This window comes from Melanotaenia boesemani, chromosome 15, assembly GCF_017639745.1.
Source record: "Melanotaenia boesemani isolate fMelBoe1 chromosome 15, fMelBoe1.pri, whole genome shotgun sequence".
In the NCBI taxonomy this organism is placed as follows: Eukaryota; Metazoa; Chordata; class Actinopteri; order Atheriniformes; family Melanotaeniidae; genus Melanotaenia; species Melanotaenia boesemani.
The window spans coordinates 22,456,637-22,478,977 of record NC_055696.1 but is presented as its reverse complement, the minus strand read 5'-3'; the positions used below and the strand labels follow the sequence as shown (position 1 = coordinate 22,478,977).

Genomic DNA, 22,341 nt, shown 5'->3' with positions numbered 1-22,341 from the left:
TTAGATTTTATGCTTTTTTTTTCTTATTTGCAATGCAGACTAAATAAACAGTTATTCATTCATTGTAAAATGGGTATAATTGCCAGGCTTAAGCAAAAGGGACACAGCCTAACAGCCATGGCATTTTATTCTTTGGTTTATGATTACTATATTATACAAATGAATGTAACCAATACCCTTTTTGTTAGATGTATGTTTTCATGATCATGTTATATTGACACTGTAGGTATAATCACTTTTACTGCTGATTGTCCATGACCACATATTATTATTCCCCCTACATCTGAAGACGCATCAGTTTAGGCTGTGAAGATGAGATTCATATATGTTGAATACTTGGCTTACTGATGTAACTCCAGGTTCAGCTCAGGATTTCTGGTAACACAAAGCTACCTTTCATCTGATGGTATCACGCTGGCTTCATGGATGATAAGAGATCAGGACAAGTGAAAACTCCATCTTCTGACCAATTGGTTCTCTTAGAAAATGAAAAAATAAAACTGCGTTGGTACAAATACAGTTAAAGAGTCTCAGTCAAAATCTCTTAACGTCATAGACCGACTTGTTCTTTTTGACTCTAACTGAACAGAGCAGTCATCAGAACAGTCTACCATCTAACTGACAAGTGTTTTGTAATAAAAGGTTGTTTGGATGTCTTCATGATAGCTGAGACTTTGATGTCCTTTGTAAAATTTGGCCTTTTTGATTTACCATATTTTTATTTGCCCAGGCTGTCTGGAGGATGGGGTGGCATTGTTGATTTCCATGAGCTCACACTTAAGTGCTATTAGTTTTGGTAAATTTATTTCCCTTGAAGCTGTAAGTTTCTTAAATTCTAGATCAGTGGTTCCCAACCTGCGGTCTGAGCATAGGGGGTCCCTGAGGATTTGAACATTAGGGCCATTGGGATTAATGTGCTCAAAGACTGTATGTCATTTAACTTTGGCTTTATAAAGGACAGGATTCAACCAGAATGCATGAAGGGGAACCCAAGGAAAAAAGGTTGGGAACCACTGTTCTATTTTCTTAATTTCAGTGACAATAAAAAGAAAAAATAGAGGTCATTCCGCTCGGTCCCACAAATTCAGTCAGTTCTAATATTTCTTGTCTTGGGAATCTTTGAAATTGAAACTGCTTGAAAATCTTGGAGTAATTTTTGATTTTGCCTTTGATTGATTGATTAATATTTCTTTATTTTGAACACAAAAAATAACACAAATTAATAACAGATTAAAGAAAAAGATAAAACTGCTATAGAGTCCAAAAAGATTTAATTATTCCTGCCCCCCTTTATAATCATAATTTTATCTTCTTTACAGTTGTCACATTATTCTCTTGAGAGTTTTTGTTGTTGTTTTAGAAAAAAAATAAAGATTTAAACAGAAAAAGCACTTTTTTCAACTGCTGACTAAAAACAAAATGTTCTGCATGCTTCAGTCTTCTCACCTTGACTAGTGTAATTCACTGTGCTCTGGTATCAGTCAGGCCATCCTCCGTCACCTCTAACTGATCTAAAATGCAGCAGCAAGACTCACCGCTGATCCAAAAACTTACTGACTTGGTACGTAACCTCCCTGGTTTGAATACTTCTGACGTTCACACCTAGATGGTGATGCAGTTTTCAGTTGCTTTATCAGGGGTGGGGTTGTTCAGGCTCTGGCTTTAATATGGCTGCTATGTGTTTGCTGTTTCACAGTTTTTGGACAGTTATCTTTACAATATTTTGCTATAAAAACAAACAAAACAGTTTTTTCTTTGATCCATGATCATTCATTTCTCACACAGCCATCTGACAATGTAACAGAGCTGCACTAACATAAGTTTCATGTCTCCGAATCATTTTTCTCTGCCAGTTAGCACATTTCAAAGCATCTTTTTGAGCTCAACCATGTGGCAAGCATGAATCTTGGCTGTTTAAAAGCCCCCCCCGCCCTCCTTCCTGCTTCTGCTTCATTTCCACACTGTAGACTTCTGGAAAAGGTTTTCACTCATCTTAAGTTTTTTTTTTTATTTTTTGTGTTTGTGTGTGTGTGTGTGTGTGTGTGTGTGTTTGTTTTTTTCCCCCACTTGATGGCAAAATGCTTACCAAAAGCAGAGAGTGTTAATTAACCTAAAAAAGAGGGCCAGTATAAACAAGACTTAAAAACATTTTAGAGATAACTCCTGTAAGACATGCTTTTTATAAATGATACAATTAAATTCACTGTTATTACAGGATAAGATCACATTTTCACTGTTTTTTTTTTCTTTAGGGGTAATAAACTCTGACACTTTCCCTTCATTTAATTTGATTTCTAATATAAATACAAGTTGTTGCATCCCAGTCACATGAGATTACTGTGCCTGCATAAAAATAAGCTCTGCTTGTTTCCAAAACACACCTGTTTTTCTCTACACTTCCTTCAGTGGGGTCCACACAACCAGTTTAATCACTGGTTTTTATTCCTATTTGAGAAAATACACTGGGCTGTACCCAGTAATCTACATAAAGTCCATTAAAACTGGGCTTTATGTTTGTTATCCTCCTTATCAAACCCGTTGGTTTAGTTAAATGCCATCAAATGTGAGATCTTCCTTTGTGTCCTGTATTCTGCATCTGCAAAGCTCCTCTGGAAAGAGTCGACAATACGAGGACAATTTAGAGCAGTTTGTTGTGTATTTTATTGTTTATGTTGTGTAGATTTATTTCAGCAGTTTGTGATTTATGAATAACACAGACGGAGATAAACTGTGTTCACATGTCCTTGCAGGTACTGAGCATTATGTATTTTTTTCCAGTTTTAGTTGTGTATTTGTATCATTAAAGCAGCAGAGTAGCATTTCTTTTCCATGTGATTACACATGTACGACCTTTTTTAAAGGTGCTTCAGTTATCTCCCACAGTTCAAATCAGTTTTTTTCTCAAAATGTGGCCATTGTTTTGGTTGTTAGTTCATATTGCATAACCTTAATAACTTTAAATAATATATTAAAAATTAAATATATAATATACAAAGTATAAAATGTGAAGCATGTGTTAGAAATCAGCAGCATGTTAGTCTGCAGCTGTTTTGGTTCAATTCTTACTGTAACATAAATGTGACTTACTATTGGTTTATTATTTTGTGACAGAGACGCAGATTTTATAAGATTTTCTTCTTTCTGCTCCTTTTCATTCAGGTATTTTGTTGTATTGAGTGTCGTTTTTTTTTGTTTGTTTGTTTGTTTGTTTGTTTTTTCAGGTCTTGTTAGGCATTAAATGAGCATTTTACTTTAAAAAAATAAAAATAATGATAAAGTCACTCTTTAAAGTCGGGGGGAGGGCACCACAAAGGAGTTGTGCTTAGGGCATCCAAATGGCTTCCAGCGGCCCTCCATTCAGTGGCGGCACGTTTGGTGTTCTTTATCTTTAAGGCTTTAGCTGATGTTGCATTAATCACACTACATTTATTGATCTGTGTTGATAAGTCGTGGTACAAGAAGTATGCAAAAATTTACTCTCTCTTCAACTCTTTCTGAAGAAGATTGTTTTTTTGAAGGTTTCATAATTTGTTTTTTTTTTTTTTTTGAGTTTGTTTACTGGAAAACCTATGGATTTTTGCTAAATTAGCTGAAAGGTTCACAGTTTTCTTTTTTTATGACAATAAAATCAAGCCAAAACACATACAGAGCTGATGAGGAATTAAAGGGGTTATGAGCTTTGGGTGGTGAAGCAGTCCAAACCGAGCAGAATGAGTTCTTTGGAAAAAGGGTGTCCCGTTGGCTTCTGTTTTTATATTACTTGTCATACTTTTTTTTTTTTTTTTTTGTGTTTAGACTCATAGAATTAAAATGCAAATTTACTCTGAATGGAGTGGCTGATAACCATATCTTGTACTGGTCATATAATGCTTTGAGGGATTTTCCCTTTTCTTTTCTAACCATGGAAGACAAAAACTAAAAAAAAGAAAATTATGTCCCTTCCCGGCTGCTTCCTGTACTGGCACAGAAAAGCAAAATGGCCTTTTGAAGCTGATAAAGTCAGATTTAAAAACCCTGATAATTCAGTTTAGTTTACATGGAAATTTTGAACATTGTCTAAATAATTTTCAGTCTAAATATTAACTCTTTTATCATGAGAAAATTAGGTTTAAGATTGAAAAATATACATCTCCATAGCCAAACAACACTAATATGCCTAAAATTAATATGACATAAACAGAATTTGCTAAGAGATTTTGACCAAAACATGCTGGTTTTATGTTTTTCCAACAGAAAACGTTGCGCCCTGTTTGGTGCTAAAGAAACATTCAGACAGCCAGCTTGTTGCCTGACATGCAAAGACACGAACCTGAGCTGAAATTCATTCTAGCTTGTCATCACTTTGAGCTACAGAAGCTGATATGAGCTGATGTTTGTCAATTTAGCCAGCAGCTGTGATGATCGGTGCCAGATAAAACGAGGAGCTGCACTGGCATGTAAACACGTCGGTACCCGCAGACAACAGTCCTGTTGCTGTGAATTGTTAAATTATCTCCAAAACGCCATAAAATTAAGTATTACACAATCATTTTACTTTCAGCATATCAGAAAGATAATTTTACTTTTAAATAAATGTTAAAATGGTTAAAGTTTGGTTTGTTTATATATATATATATATAAAATATAAATAAACTTCAACTGGTTTTCTGTGGTCTAAAATTCCTTTGTTTCTTTTTTCTTCCCATTAGATGCAATGTCGACAGCAAAGTCTCAAGAGTGGCGTGGCTCAACCGTACCACTATTCTTTTTGCGGGGACAGAGAAGTGGTCCCTGGATCCTCGCGTCGTCCTGATGGAAAACACAGCGGTCACAGAGTACAGCATCAAGATCCAGAATGTTGACGTTCATGATGAAGGTCCCTATGTTTGCTCCATCCTGACTAACAAGAAACCAAAATCCACAAGAGTCCATCTCATTGTTCAAGGTAAGCTGCTGCTGCCCCCATCAGTGATGGATTTCAGCTGCCGGATGCCAAATAAGTCGGCACTTGGATGGTGCTGTGTGTTGGTTTTTTTTCGCAGGGTGGATGTTCATAATTATTTTCAGATTTAAGATCAAATAGGAAATCTATTTTCTGGTTTAGGATGGTAAGATTAGATGGGATTCTCTGAGCATCAGTTCACCAGATGAAGCCCAGATTGAAACTCAGTTTAATTTCAGATTCCCAATGGATATTGATTTAGGGCACCATACATCAACAAAAGAAAAAAGACAACAACAAAAAAGAAAAACAAAAAAAAACACACACTTGGCTCAATTTCATTCTAAGATCCTACTCAGTTATTTGTTCAAGCCAAGTCTTTTATCTATTATGAAATCAATTTCTACAAACAATTAGCACCACCATCATGAGTCTTCATTTGAGTTCGCGATCCTGCAGTTACACTAAACTGACATGTAATTAAAGATTGGATGTAATTAAAGAGGTTGCTGTATCAGATATCCCACGATCAAAAAGGAAAGTAAGCCACATCAAACACAGACTCTGCTTGCAACCCTGAGATGACACGGTACTGTACAGGATATATATATATATATATATATATATATATATATATATATATATATATATATATACTTGGAAACTCCTAACATTCGCAAAAGTGGTTCAACTTAATGATAATCTCTTCCACAAATTCATAATTAATGCTTCATTTTTCACACGGTATAATTCATGATTGTATCTCATTAAGTCTTAATTACTGCAGAGAAGCGTCAGACTGTGGTTTTAATGAAACGATGGACAAGAATATTCCTTCACACTAAAGGAAGCATGTCTCCAAGTGTCCTTTCCCATGAATTTTGCCTCTCTTTGTCCGACCTTGAATATTGCCATGAACGGTGATCCTGAAAAGATTTGAAATTAAAGGCAAGAATGAGATCTGCAGAAAACTGCAAATCTGGGTTGATAGAGGAAAACATGGGGGGGGTTCGTGCAGTTCACACCAAAGGAAGGATGCACCTGCTCTAACAATCTGTGTGTGTAAGTGTGTGTTTGATGGCAACAGAGGTTGAAGGTTGTCAAACCTCAAACTCTTTCACCTGAGCTCCAGGAGACCTGGTACTGAAGCAAAAAGTCAATAGAGATTAAATCAAACCTACCCTTGCCACATAAATATCAGACCCCATTTCTTTTTTTGTCCCCTCAGATATGAGACATTATACCTATGTTTCAACACAAGTGGTTGATTTAAAGATTGATTTACATAAATTTATCTTTTTTATAAAAATGTAAGACTTTCACTAGAACCAGTTTTGAAAATGCAAATATTTACTGACCTCCTAAGACAGTTACTAGGGACTTGTGGGCTCTTGGCTACACACGATAGATGTTTGGACATGTTTATTTCAGTATTAAGCAACAATACTTCAGTTTTTAATAGTTCCCATTATAAATAAACCATTAAATCTTGCTTGCATTAGTTTTTATATGATGCAGTAATAGGCACTATAATGGACTGGTGAGCTGCCAGGGTGCACCCTGCCTCTAGCCTAGTAGCTGCTGGGATAGACTCCAGCTGACCCTGCACTGGAATGAGTAAGTATAGACAATAAGCTAAGCTAAGCTAAGGTACGATAAGAAAAGATAAGATAAGAAAAGATAAGATAAGAAAAGATAAGATAAGATGAGATGAGATGAGATAAGATAAGATAAGATAGCCCTTTATTAGTCCCGCATTGGGGAAATTCAAGTTGTTACAGCTGCAAGCGTGAGGTCTAAGATGTAAAGATTGAAAGATTCCCAAGAGAATAAATAAGATTTAAAAAGATAATGAAAAAATGGAATAAAAGAAGTCCAGGTGTAAGCGCTGTAGCACTGTGCATGCATATGCAGTATTATCATGATTTACAGTAATCACATAAATGCTGTGCTGCATGTACACATTACCATTAATAAAAACAATAATATTAAAAGTAATAAAAAAGTAATAAAAGATTGTTTGTACACTCATGCCAATATATATGTATATATATATATATATATATATATATATATATATATATATATATATATATATATATATATATATATGTGTGTGTGTGTGTGTGTGTGCAGCTGTCTGTTTTTGTAAGCTGGGAGAGCGTAACATACATTTTTTTATACACTGAAAATGCATAAGACAGAAAGTGAAAGTCTTAACTTTTCTTTTCTTGCTTTTCTTGTATGTGAATATCTGATTTCAAAATTATAATGAAATACACTGCCTGTCAAAAAATAAATAAATAATTAAACAAATCACCACCTGGATTTAACTAAGCACACAGGTAGGAGCCTCCCACTGGGAAATTATTGCTGGATGATTATGTTTCAGGTGGCAACAAGTTATTTATCCCCAACTGATGCAGTGAATAGCTTCTTATTCCTTAAACAACCATGTCTGAAGACATATCCTGTGCTTGTGGAAAAGATCTCTGTTTAAGAAGAGCCACGTTATTGTCATTGGCATAAAGCAAAGAAAACATCTAAGGAGATGCTAAAACATAGAGCTGTCCAAGGCATTATACAAAAACTGGGGGAAGATTTTTCTTTTTTTGAGGAGGAAATGTGGTCCAAAAAAAAAAAAAAATTCATTATTAAGATCACCGATCCCAATAAATGAAATAAAAAAAAATATAGTAGGGCTCGGTTTAATCGAGCACTTCCACAGGTAAAATGGGAAGTAAATTCAAGGGATTGAGTTTAAACAGCTGTGTAGCCTTAAGAAAACAACTTACCGGTGAATTTAATTGGGGAAAAAAAGGGCTTCAATTTGCTAGAGAGCATAAAGATTGGACTCAGTGGAAGAAGTTCATGTGGTCAGATGAGTGGTGAGAGCATCAGGGTAAGAAGAAAGGCAGATGAAGTGATGCAGCTGTCATGCCTACTACCTGAATATACTGAATGAGCAGGTTATTCCATCTTCCTTAATGGTGTGGCCATACTCCAAGATGACAATGCCAGGATCCATCAGGACCAGACTATGAAAGACTGGTTCAGGGAGCAGGAGATGACATTTCCACACATGGATTGGCCACCACAAAGTCCACACCATAGAGAATCTTTGGGATGTGCAGACATTTTTGCACAAAAGTCCGACTCTCCCATCATCACTAATAGATCTTGGTGAAAAAGTTGTGCAACTCTGGACAAAAATAAATGTTGTGACATTGCAGAAACTTGAGACAGTTCCACAGCAAATGCTGATGTAATCAAAGCTAAAAGGGGTCCAATGAAATATTAGTGCATGACTTTTTCTTTCCAGTGTGGCAGTGTCAATAACACCTCATAATCATCATCATCATAATTACCATCACAACAGATTTGCACTGTAAATCCCTCTGGTATTGTTGCGGTTGCTAATCATATCTCAGCAACATGACACCAGTGATGTTCTCTCAGAACGGGTGCATATAAACTACTGTACCAGCCAGTAAAATCTTTACAAAAATATTAAATTTGATGTATTTCACTCTAAGCTGAAAATGTGCAAAAATAGCAACAGCAGACAAGGAAATAACAGACTTTTGGTCAAATATTCGAAGTATTAGGATTGCAAATGTAAAAGTTTCATGTGTAAGAGTAAAAGCTCCAACTGATGCAGATAGAGGGTTCCAACATTAGCTGAATATTTTACGCCTCATTTTGAAGGAATGGATGGATGGCTTTTTGCACGAAAAACCGTAACTTATCTCCCTATGAGCCCTTGGTTCATACATTTCCTTTTTTTATGACAGTACCTTGAGTGTATGTGTGTGTGTGCTAGTGTGTGTAAGCCTTTTGCGCTGTGTTTTATCTTCTGTATAATGATAATAGACATGAAGAGAAGCTAACTTGATATTTGCTATATTTATGCAGGCCAACCTGCTGTTTATTTGGGTGGAAAGATGTCCATTCAGTGAAATACCATGGGCCAGTATTGTTCCCATGCTGGCACCCCTTTTTTCAGGCCCACCGGTGCTGATTGCACACATGCCAGCGCCCAGCATGATGAAATAGTGTTTATGCACCATACAACTGCAAGCACTTGCTAAACTGTGATGATTTCCGTTGTTATGCAGGAAGGGGCATAGATTTATGTTACACCCTCCAGTTACAAATAAATGAGTAGAGTGCACACTACTATCTTTTTTGGCAAAGACAGAACAGGAAATCCTGGGGGAATGTTTGAGGAGCCTTTCCTCCCCATGGCCACTACTTTTCTAGCGCCTCAAAAATGGAGATTTGTGTTGAACCTGTACACAGAGCAGGGCTGTGAAGGCTAACATCAATCAGCCCACTGACCTTGCCAACTGATACCCTCTGGAAAATAGGACATCTGCTTCCATTTTGACTCTGCAGTGGAAGTGGAGTGTCTGCACTTAAGCCACAATATAAGAAAGAATAATATCTCAGAGGACTTTGCAATAGTATTCAGAATTTTTTAAGCACTAAAGCTGCAAAAAGAACCCAAGGACTCTGAATCGACATGAAGGGATATTTTCACTGTGATCCTGACTTGATGGGCCTCATGTCTTCTTGTTTCACAAACAAAGAATCTCGCTGCTTCCCTCGTACTAATTTGCCCGAAACAGAGCTGCATCCATCTTTAGTGTAGCTGAATCTTGTGTTGGGACACATAACAGCCTCTCCGACATGGACACTATAAATATTAAGGCAACTGAGGCTTTAAGTATGAGTTAGCATTGTGGGCACTGAAGTATAATTTAGTGTAGTTTTCTTTAATTTGACCTAATATTTGCATACCACTTTCTGCATTGATTAATATTAACACATATATTGCTACTGTAAGATCTTGTTGAATTCAGTATATCTATACAGGGATTTTGTAAATTCTGAGGTGTGACTAGTCATGTTGACTCTGTTGTCATCATCTTTGGTGAGCCGGCTCTGTCCACTTGGGGGCTTTGTTAATTGTTATTGTCTGGCTTCTCACCTGGGACTAATTTGCCGTAAAAGATCCCACCAGGAGATTTTACGTTGGTTTTTTTTTTTTGTTTTTTTTCCCCCAAATCCAACTATGATAATATAGTGATTAAAGGAGGTGGAAGATACTTCCCCAGAGAGGGCTCCAGCTGGGAGAAAACCACAAGGCAGATTGAGATTGCTTTGGGAGGATTTTACACCTGCCACCTTCATTATTAAAACAATTGACACATGAAGTGAATATAAACATTACAATGCTATGTTTTTTTGGCCAAGCCCTGGGTGCTGACAATTTATGGTCAAATTTATGGTGCAAATTGTATGCTCACAGATGAAGTGTAAAGTGTGGCACATGGGTAAATTGACTTTTATCAACTGTGTTTCAAGCTGTGACTAATCTGTGTAGCAAAATTACTCAACTTCAACTGGATATTTGCGTCAAAAATATATAATACTTAAAGTTTCTCCAGTTTCTTTTTTATATTTAGAACATCATATAGAGCTCAATACAGCTGGTGTGACTTTTTCTGTCCAAACTCAAAGCATTTGACTACTCTTAGTACGCACTCACAATGGCACTGTTTGGTGTCATTTAAAAATCTGATCTGCTTGAAAACTGGGGGGGTCTTTGTTCACTTGCAAATGTGAAAACAGAGAGGGTGTGACACTGAACACATCATAGTGCAACATGCTGGGTAGCTTGTAATAAACGCATGATAAAACACCAGAAATGTCACCTTCATGAGAACAAAACTACCACCTGTAACATTTTCTGGTGGTCTCTGCTTTGAAGAACTCTGTTTTAAAATGTGTTCTTATTCCACAAATCCTAATGAACTCTTCCCTGTGTCAGAGCAAAAACCACCCACTGGGAAAACAAAACCAAGATGCGCCCGTGTTTCAAGCTTTTCTATATTTTGAGCACTGGCCTGTGTGGCAGTGGAAAGTTAAAACAGGTGTTGCACATTTAGGTGATTGTATGAAGAGCAGATATATGTTCAGCCCCAAGATAAGTGAATGGTCCAGAAAGTCAAGGGAAGAGATCAGTGCCTTGCACAAGCAATGAAAAGAACAGAGAAGCTAGCAAATGCAGTAAATCTAAATCTAACAACATTTGCAAGTTCATAGTCAACAGTAGCAACACTACCTGAGTGTGGCGGAAAGTTTTCAATAACTGCTTTCAGATTCCTAATAAGACATATGAGGAAAAGAAAAGGATTTTGGAGAAAGGTCTGGTGGCAGCAGAGAGTAGGGTTTCATTTGACACATTGAGGTGAGTGAGGTGCAAACTTCACACTAAAGGGCTCCAGTAAATCACTATAGGGTCAAAAGCACAAAGAAAATGAACTCCTCTCCGTTTAGTACCATCTGAAAACTGAAGAGCAATGAAACCAAACTGTATTTTTTTTCTGTTATTTATTTTGGCAACAAACTAAACATGGTTGAATAACTTTGCGGCCAACTGTTCAGACTGGGGAAACCAAAGGATTCTCAAGAAAGGTAGAAGAAGCTAATTTACTAGTGTTGTTACTCGGAGACCTGAACTGTATGCATCAACCTCAGTCTATATGTGTGCAAATGAATAAAAGCATAGGTGAATATTAGTTATTAAAATATTATTTATTACAATCATTTAGATTTAAAAGGCTTAAATTGACACACATTTAAGTTGGAAAGTGATTCAGGGTACAGGGACTTCTCATTTTGCCTAGGTCTTTTCTCACCATAGATGGCCTGTAATATCTGATCACATGCTTTATGTGCTTGCTGTAGGGTGAAACTCAGGACACAGCAAGCACATAAAGAGTGTACCCATGGAATTTGTTTATGTCTCTGGCTCATCCATTTGATTTTCATAGCAAAAACAGAGCAGGACACCAGAGGACTCCGTATTTTACTTGTAGCTGTAAATTCATCGCAGCTTTGGTTTGGCTGTATGAAACTCAGCAGCTTACTGAAAAAGAATTTCCCTGTGTCAGATCTCTCAGGACTTTCTGATGTGGAAAGCTAGCCTAAGGAAGTTTAGCTCGTCATGGAATATTTAGTGTGAATGTTTCACATTGTGTTGCAGATCTGACATGAAAAAGGTGTTGTTGTGCCTCTTGCATGCATGCTGACATGCATGAATGCTGATCATGGGAATATTATGTCAGAGATTTAATTGAACTTCACCATCTGTGTTTATTTAGGAGCTATTACACAGGAACGATACGTAAATAATACTAGAAAAAAAAAAAGAAAAAAAAAAAAGAAATCACCATGTATGTAGGATTTCAAGCCAGGTAGCTAATTTGCTGACTTGATGAATAATTCAGGTAGATTCCCATTAAAAAAGGTTCCCCAGAAACACTTTAAGGTGCGCCTGTTCAACTGCTTGTTAACACAAATAAATAAACATGGCAGCACTTCAGTGCATTTAGTCAAGCAGACATGGTCAACACGACTTTCAAAGAGTTCAAACTGAGCATCAAAGTGATGAAGAAGGAGAATTTAAGTGACTGAACATGGCATGGTTGTTGGTCTGACTATTTTAGAAACTGATTTCAAGGCACACTTATGGCCCCTTAGTACCAACTGGACATGGTTTAACCAGCACAGCCTACCTGAGTATTGTTACTGACCATGTCCATCCCTTTATGACCACAGTGTAGCATCTTCTGATGGCTACTTGCAGCAGGTTAATGCACCATGTCACAAAGCTCAGATCATCTCCAGCTGCTTTCTAGAAGATGACAATGAGTTCACTAGACTCCAATTGCCTCCACAGTCACCAGCTGTTAATCCAGTAGAGCAGCTTTGGGATGTGGTGGAACGGGAGATTCTCATCATGGATGCAACCGACAAACCTGCAGCAACTGTGTGACGCTGTCATGTTAATAAGGAGAAAAATCTGAACAATGTTGCCAACACTTTGTTGAATCTATGACATCAAGAATTGACAGATCTGAAGGTAAAAGGGGGTCTAACGGCACTACACTCCAAATAAAGGTACCCAATAAATGAGTTTAAGTGTTAAACTGTATTTCATTATGTCTTGTAGAACTCAGGGATTGCAAAATTGTCTCTTTTTACCATCATTTCACTTGAGAGGGAAAAAAAAACTTCAGTTATTTTATCAATTTCACTTCTGCTGGTTGTGGATCTGTTAAAAAAAAAAAAAAAAAACTAAAAAAAAAAAAAAGTCTAAACGTTGCTGGTTAAAGTCTCCCCAAGCATCTTCCCGCATAGTGACTTCTAGATTTCTAAATGTCAAAATCATCTGACTAATTTCTTCTTCTGGAGGAAAGCCATTAATGCATTTAAAAATCTATTTTATAAATTAGAACTCCATGTTGAATTAAAGTATATATTGCATTCTATTTCTTCAATACATTAGAGTGGTGGGTTTTAAATTGATTAGTATATTTCTGATCATCTGTTTATCTAAACACTTACCAATGATACCAGATGGTTGATGCATTATGATTACTCCTCTAGGGATCAGTTCTTTAAAACACTTAATTCTAAGTATTGAGGACTCATGTCTGCAACATGGGCTAATAATTATTTTATTTCAGTGCCTCTGTATATCAGAGTAACTGCAAAACATGTTTAAATTTTAGACAACCTGCCAATTAGCTAAAAATTGAGCACCATTTTTTAATTTTATGTAAATGTCTTTTCTCGTGTGCTGCTGCCTACATGATGGGAGTTGATTTAAATAGTGATTGCTGCTGCTTTGATTCTTTTTATTTGCATCATGGGACCTTTAACTTACTTTTCCACTTCTTTAACAACATATGGGCCTATTTTTTTTCCATTTTCTTATACTTCTCCATTCTTACGTACACTTTTTTGCACACCATCAGCATGACTTAAGAATAGGAAGATAATTAGCTACCACAAGAATTGTAATAAGTAACAGAGAAGTTTTAACTCAATAGACAAGGGGAAAACTACTCTGGTCATTTTATTCTACTCTGGTCTACCCCATTCTGGTTAACATTGAATGATGCTTTGAAGTTGGTTCATTAACCCTGTTGGCACAAATATGAGTTATTTTTAAAAGTGATCACTATGGCTAATTATGCCTTTCATGTAATAAACTGAGAGCTTGAGTTAGCTTGTAAGTAGGAAAGCTGACATTCCAGTGTGACTTGAATAAGCTGATGACATTTTTATGAACATTTTTTATAAATAGATTTAGTTGTGTCATTTTTCAGAATAATGTATAATATAATAATATAAGAAAAAAATATAAGATAAGTAAGTATAAAATAATAAGAAAAAAAATGTTTTTTTTTTTCTTATGCAGCAGGTAATTATGGCCTTTCTATCATCTCCAACCAGTCTGCCCATTCTTCTCTGACGCCAACAAGACATTTAGGTCCAGACAACTGCTGCTCACTGGATATTTTCTCTTCTTCAGACCATTTTCTGTAAACCCTAGAGATGGCTGTGGGTGAAAATTCCAATAGATCAGCAGTTTCTGAGATATCCAGTCTGTCTGGCATGAACAAGCACCATTCAAATTGTGGCGCGGCTCAGCAAGGTAGACGGTCATCTTGTAGCCTGAGGGTTGCCGGCTCAATACCTCGGCCAAGTCAAGTTCATGTCGAGGTGACCTTGGTCAAGACACCTCACCAAACACCGAACCTACATCCCCCTGATGGGTCGTGGTTAGCGCCTTGCATGGCAGCTTCCGCCATCAGAGCGTGAATGTGTATGTGAATGGGTAAATATGATGTATGATATAAAGCGCTTTGGGTATCATTCCAGGTACAGTAAAAAGCATTTTACCATTTATTTTCCCCTTTGTCCTCATTCTGATGAAGTTTCACTTGAACTTCAGTAAGTCACCTAGACGATGTCTACACAACTAAATGCATTGAGTTGTGGCTAATTAGCTCATTGTGTTAATAAGCAATTGAAAATTGTGTACCTAATTAAGTGGCTGGTTCATTCTAAGGTGAAGGGGAAAACTGTTGAAAACATGAATATAAATATTAGATCACATTTTGGTCAATAGATTGCCCTAAATGTCACAGAGCCACTTAAGCTTAGGAATATCATGGAAACCAACTTTCTACATGGATTTCTACATTTGATTTAGGAGATGAGGTGGAAGGACCCAAATGTAGGACTCACAGAAATGAATGAAGGTAGAACGAAGGTTTAATTAAACAGAAAACATTGCAGGAGTTGGAACACTGGAAAATAAACTAACAAAATATCTCTTTTTATAAAGAAACTCTTTCAAATAAAACAGAAAACACGACAGAACTCAAAAAATACCACAAACTATGAGACTGTAATAAAAACAGGAACAAAAACCAGCGATTGTGACTTTAAACAGTGAAACTCACATTCCATTTACTTCTTTCTTCCTCAAAGTCTCCTTTTTAAAAATTCGTAATACTTTGAATGAATAAATGAATGACAGTATTTGTGTATGGGGAACATACAATAAATAGCATGAGAGCTAACACTACCACAAACAACTAACCAAGCTCACCCTACAATGCAAGGGAGGCATCATATGAGTGATAAAATTTCTGTGGTCTTCACTACAATTTTATTCATTTATTTTATTTTTTTTTTCAAATAATAAAACTAAGGTATTATTTAGTTCAACCTCTCTTTGGCCACAGCTTGTTTTAGCTTTCAGACAGTTTTATATTCAACACAGAGCGTGAACATTTACAGGTTGGAATCATAGCATTAAGCTTGTTTGTGATCACTAACTGAAAAGCTCCAAAAATGACAGAAATGGCAAATGTTATATAACCCATCTGTTCTGCTGACTCCAACTAAATGATAAATTTCATGTCAGAAAAATTAAACTCGACATTGTAATCGTTCTGTTTTGTATAGATCAAGAAATGTCTAAAAAAGAAATTATATCCAATTAAAAAGATTGTGTGTACGATCTGATTTTTTGGTGGTTTTGAATTTTAAAATTAGGGATGGTTACATTGCATGCTGTGTCTCAGTCGAGTATAATTAACATTGATTTTAAAGGTGTGTTCAAGTCTCTGCAAATGAACTTGCCCACAAAACATGATTACACCAGCAAAGCCTAATCGAACAAATCTGCCTATGTACTTTGATTAAAGTGAAGCCGTTCGATTAGTTGTCTGCGACTTTGCCCAATTTCGTGTGAGTCTAATTCCCAAATTTCTTGAAATTTCATGTAGTCTTGGTGGATTCCAGCAGTCACTAATGAGCCTGGCGAGAAGACTTGCTGTTGCAGTGGTAACTGCAAGTAGAACTCAATACAAACTCACTTTGTTGCATATTAAATGGAAGTCTGTGTGCATTGCTGTAGGTGCTGACTAAACTTGTTTACACTCGGTTAGCAATGCAAACTTGACTAAGACTAATTTCAATATAGGGTATATTGCTATAGAGGAGTTCTGCATGTCTTAATTGGATGGACTAAAGTGAGCTGAGAAAGAACTCAACATTTTTGCATCTTGGAGATATAGAAAAAAAAATAGATGATCTTTCAAAAGGTCCAAGAGGTCTTCCACTCCCAAAGACGACTAGTGCAGTATGAGTTTCTGTTGTCCTATACAAGAGATTTTATTCATTTTTAGAAATTCATCATCAGGCTAAACATGACAAAAACAAGAAACAAAATAATCCAAAGTTTAAAGTAGCACTTTTTAACTTTCTAACTTTAAAAACATGCATTTCTAACTCATTTTGACTACACAGTGACATTTATTAAATACATATGTTCCTTGAGCTCTTGTTGCCAAGCAGCATCCAAAGGCTGAGAAACTGCACTTCGCATTTACTTCCAGGACACTGTGTCATCTTACAGAGGAGTTCTGCTTTACATACCAGGTCACCCGCCAGCACCATTGACTTATCAAATAAATACAAGAAGACAAGAGTCAACATTGGCCTGACTTTTACTCGCGGAAGTTCAGAAAAGAGGTAGGATGCAATGATCCTAACCTAGCTGTTATTAGGGGACTCGTCACTGATAAAATATGCAAAAGTTCCATAATGTTTCCTTAAGCAGTATATACGAAGAAAATATATGGAGCGAACATAAACTGAAATTAATTTGAGAATAAATGTGCTTCTCACCCCCACCACCACCAAGACTGCCCTATTTGTTCTAATAATATTGCCAAAAAAAAAAAAAAAAAAACAGGAAAATTTTTTTTCTACAATAGCAGTCTCAGTATCACAGCTTGGCCATTTCTGGTTGAGAGCCAAACACCATCACTGACAGGGGCCAATTTAACAGGTATTCCATCAGTGTCCAGTCCTATCACCAGCTGACACACCACAACATGATGGCATTAACCTCCAACAGGGAGGGATAAACACCACAGTATGACCGTGGGTCATGACGGTGAAATATCCTGGAGATTCATTATCTGGTCAGGGGTGTAATCTTGATGACAGGACTTTTTTTTTTTTAATTTGTATTTATTTATTTAAAAAATAAATGCAGGACTTTGAATTTTCATACTACAAGTTAACTCTCAAAATTACAAAAGTTCACGAACACAGTCCTTATATCTACACTGCCATATCAGAGATAGAGGAACTGTATCCCTGAGAACGGCTTTTGATGTTTTTCCTCACATACCAGATAAAAATAGCAAACTGCTTAAAACAGAATCATCTTCCATTTCACTGCCAGATCTTTCAGAGCAGCTTTCCAGTATATGCATATAAAAGAAACTGTGAAATGTTGCGACTGTGCTGCTGATGTGCTAAACAAACACCAGGAGAATAAATTTGCTGCTGTGATGGAGACAGGTAGCACTTTCCAGAGGCAAACAGCACTGTCAGCACTGGAAGATCCACTTATTTTTTCTTCAAACCTCCCAACTCATCACCATGCAGCGCTGCAGAATTCTTCTCTTTGTACTTTAAGATTTCATTCTTATCTTTCCCTGTGGTCTTCTGTGGTTCAATTGCAGTTTGGACATCCATGACCACCTGCACCACGGGCAACTTTTTAGAAGAAACTTCATGGAATGAAACAGAAATGGGGATTTCCAAATTGGTAAAAAAAAAAAAAAAAAAAGAAGAGAAAAAAAAAAAAAAAAAAAAAAAAAAAAAATATATATATATATATATATATATATATATATATATACATATAGGGCTGGGCACGTTAACACTTTTTTATCGCATTGACGCTGCAGTCCATCCCGCTTCCTCCATGTCTGGTCCTGCTTCAGTGGTACATCTGATGTAATCACGAGAGAGCAGGTTTATTATTTTGGTAAGGAAACTGTAAGGAAACCCAAAAGACAATGAGAAATGCAAGTTTTCTTTCTTTCTTTTTTTTTTTTATCTTAATTCGGTTTTATCCTGGTGGGTATAGGTTTTGATGCAAGACATCAAAGTTAAGACATTTTATGACTATAATTCACAAGCGTGAAGCATAAGTCGGGCCTTCTTCTGCCTCTGGTTTGGTGAATTTTGGTCATAACGAGATGAAACTTCCAGCTGTGGAATCTGTAAGATGTGAGCTTTCAGTAGAGGAGTTGTTTGTCTGTGTTCACGCCGTCGGGTGGAGACGGGGAGCCATAATTTCTGTTTACATATTTTTCGAACATTGTGTAGCTGCTCTTTTTTTTTTTTTGTCTTAACTGTGTTTGTTGCTATAGAAATGGTTTTGCTGAGCTGTTAGCTGAGATTCTGGACTTTCTGTGGATACCACACATGTTTATAGTTACATTTACAGACCTGACGATACACCCGCAAATGAGATGTTAACCCCTTAACTCCTGGTAGTGGAGGCTGCAGGCACAAGACGTTTAGCTAAACAGTCAAGCTAAGAATTCAAAGTTAGAGAAATTATAGGCCAGAAATCTGGATAATGAAACACTGAAGGTGCATGGATGGAAGTTATTGTGCATATTGTGAATATTTCTCTCCTCACCATCTAGAAGCTGTGAGATTCTAATCCTGCTTTCTGTCTGTTCACCTGATGCTGATATTCATCACATATTGTTCCTTCTGTGTTTAGAAAGAAGCAGCTTCACAGCTTTAAATTAATCCTGCTGACTTTTTACCTTTTAGGTAGTAAATCCTGAAAATTTCCTCCTTCTTTGTCATAAATATTTGATTTTATAAATATATATTAAGAAATATCTTAACTGTTGCTGTTTAAAGAGAAAACTGCTGCTAAATCTGTTTATGTCTTTAGTGCAGAGGTCTGCAGCCTTTCCAATCCAAAGAGACATTTTTCTCTCAGCCAGCTAAAAAAACTTGTGTAGAGCCGCAAAAAAGACAAGTTATAATTTGATAAATATCTATTATATGTTTTTAGATTTTAAAATAAAGAAAAACCTAAAATTTTCACAAAAAGAACAGAGATAGACTTATAAATATTTATGGAAAATGTTGAGAAAAAAGGAAGCCCTTTGTTTCAAACATAATTACAAGTACTTAAAAATAAAGTTTACAGGTACTTTTAGTCTCAATATTGCTATAAACCTGCATTTTTCATTATATCTATATTTAAAATCATTAGTTAGTTATTTAGCATTTTAGCCATGTATTAGAAGCCATTGCAGAAGTTCCAGAGAGCCACGTGCTGCTCTGGAGCTTCAGGTTGCAGACCCCTGATTTAGTGTTTGTAAACCAAAATTGACTGCGACTGCGGTAGGCCTTCTTTAAAAGGAAAAGGACATTTTGCGCATAACTATGCAATTAATCACGATTAAACATTGTAATAATATATATATGTAAATATATATATATACACTGCCGTTCAAAAGTTTGGGGTCACTTTGCCATGGGATTCAATAGGGAAGTGACCCCAAACTTTAGAACGGTAGTGTATATATATATAATTCCATATCTAAATTGTGTAAAATATATCACTTGTCTGACCGTAATTACAGTGTAGCTGCAACAGAGACTGTGCTCTTACCTCCCACTCTTCACACTTGCCGTCATATTCATGATTAGTATGTCCTGGGTGTTGTTGTCATGCAGGAAAGACAGGTTTTTGAAATGTTTATTGAGCACAGTGTCATAGTTGAGAAGGTCTTGCAAGTATGCACACGAACCCTCTAAACTCTGTGAACTGGTCTTATTGAGTATGTATGCACTGCGTCCTGCATAGGGGTTTAGCCCAGACCAACTCAAGCTAGTGTTATGTTTTATTAGTTCTCTGAGACCGATGTTGGCTTTTTGTCCTTCATTTTAACTCAAAGCAAACCTCTTGTGGTAAAACTGCTATTAATTTTCCCTGAGTGAGCGTTGTTCAACACCCTTTTACAAAACCTCATATCATGTAGTGTGCTGTGACCAAGACATATGAGTCAGCAGAGCTTGGTATCCTGGTATCAGCTGTTCATGCAACTCTGACACGGCTCAATAACTCAGTGTCCTCTCACTTTGCATCTTTTAGTATATCAGATGGGGAGAAAGTATTCTTCAGCCTGCTTTCTGTAATACACAAATATTGGAAATATTTGAAATGACAAGAAAATTACATTATCAAAGTTGCAGTTATGACAAATCTGAACTGTGTTTTAATTATTATCCTTAACAATTTACATTCCTTAAGCTGACAAAGTGGTTGAGATTGATATGTGACTTTAGAAAAGGGAAAAACAGAAATAGGTCTTACCTCAGAGTCACACTGTTATCTGTCTGAGGATGTCTGGAAGGTGAAAGTGTTTTAGTACCATCAATCATCACATCTGCCTTCATATTCCTGCTTTGTCTGTATATAAATCGAATGTGCAGAGCCTAAAGTCTATGGAAGCGATTCTGTACCTTATTGCAATTTAAAATGGATTAACAAAAATGCTTTTTCATTTTCAGAATATAGCTGCATTTTTCAAAAATAAAATGAATAATAAATAATATAAACTGAAAACTCGCTAAATATAGCGAGAAAGTCGCTGCGTTGGCAGCACCGGGTCAGACTGGGGCTGAAGAATTAGAAGAAGAGCGGCCACGGACGTCACTGTCCTGCGCCGCCTGGGATTGCGAATTCAAATTGGATTTTGCAACACATTTTGCGGGACAGACATGAAAACGAAAAAGCAATATCATTAACATTTTCTTTTTAGTTGTGTCATAAAAAGAGCAGTTTTGAAGTTAAAAATAAAATGCAGGTTGGATGATCTATTATTAGTTTTATTTATGAGTCAAATAATGCACCTGTGACCTTGAAATGAAAAAGCCTTTCTGCTAATGCATTTTAATTTACAAATTTGACATTTCAAATGGAATTTTGGTACCTATTTGCTGGGGCATGTTTGGAAAATTAAATCTTAAATGTCATTTTCTTGAAAATGAAAATGCAGCTTTATTCTGAAAATAAAAAAGCATTTCCGTTATTCAATTTTAAACTGAAATAAGGTACAGAATCACTTCCATAAAAGTCAACGTAAAGGCAAACTAAATGTGAATCAGCCTGAAATAGTTGCATAAGACACATGCAAATAAACTACATGATCAGAGTTTTGTAAAGTATGTGTTAGTTATGGCTATTGGCCAATTGCTGGGTTTCATAAAAGATGATTAGATAAGGCTTTGCATTATATTTTCGATGCATGGTCAGTGGAATTTCAGAGGAGATTTTCAGTGGAAGTTGTTTTTAATTGATGTCTTGAATTAATCTGAATTCTGTTTAGTTTATTCAGATAGCACCAACTTACAACAGAAGTCTTCTTGGAGAACTTTAATGAGAATGTAAACAAGTTCAATACAAATCCAATTAGATTCTGTCTTGCTGAAAAGTCCAGTGATTAGCAAGCTTTAATTTACCCACCAATACCGTTTTTCCTCAAGAGAATTTCTCAGAAAAATCCATTATGCAAGTCTCACGGTTAAGTTCTCGTTCTTGTTGTTAATTTTTTCTTCATCATCCACTGTAAAGGCAACACAAAGTCACAGACTGAAAAGGGATTTATAGCTAAGTAAGCATAAAACAAGATTTATATGTTTACAATGCACCACTCAGTTAAATGAAGCCATTGCAAATGGCAAATTAAGAAGAACGACACATTGAATAACCTTTAACTCAGAGTTGGGATAACTACAAGAAGTGGAAGCAGCCGACCAGAGTTGCAGTTTAATTACAGAGTTCTGCCTGTTTATCTATTTGTAACAGTGTGGGCAGGACATGCAGCATGTGTTTACATTGACCTGAGCTTGACCTTAACAGTCACTTCAGATACTGTCAGAGTAAATACTTATTGCAAATGTAAGTGTTGATTGCCTATACCCCCACCTACACAGCTTCTGGGAGATTTAAATTGCCACCTAATCCTGGTAGTTGTGTCTTTGAGGTATTGAAATGTCATGGAGTTCCTTTTTCATTTAACCACTGTCTCTTTAGGGCAATAAACAATTTCATCTTGTTGCTATCGAGCCAACTTTTTTTTCTATTTTCCAGATTTTTATTAAATAAATCAAACAGAATTTTTCCCTTGAAGTGAAAATGAGGTACCACA

At 36.3% G+C, this 22,341-nt stretch overlaps 1 protein-coding gene across 2 annotated transcripts in view; it reads left to right on the top strand.

Annotated features, from left to right (window-relative positions):
* The window catches only part of opcml (opioid binding protein/cell adhesion molecule-like), a 411,108-nt gene that overhangs the window by 283,845 nt on the left and 104,922 nt on the right, over nt 1–22,341 (top strand). For both annotated transcript variants that reach the window (XM_042007672.1, XM_042007670.1), the window contains one exon: nt 4,689–4,924. In XM_042007672.1, coding sequence (XP_041863606.1) covers nt 4,689–4,924 — 236 coding nt within the window. The remainder of the gene's footprint in view (nt 1–4,688; nt 4,925–22,341) is intronic.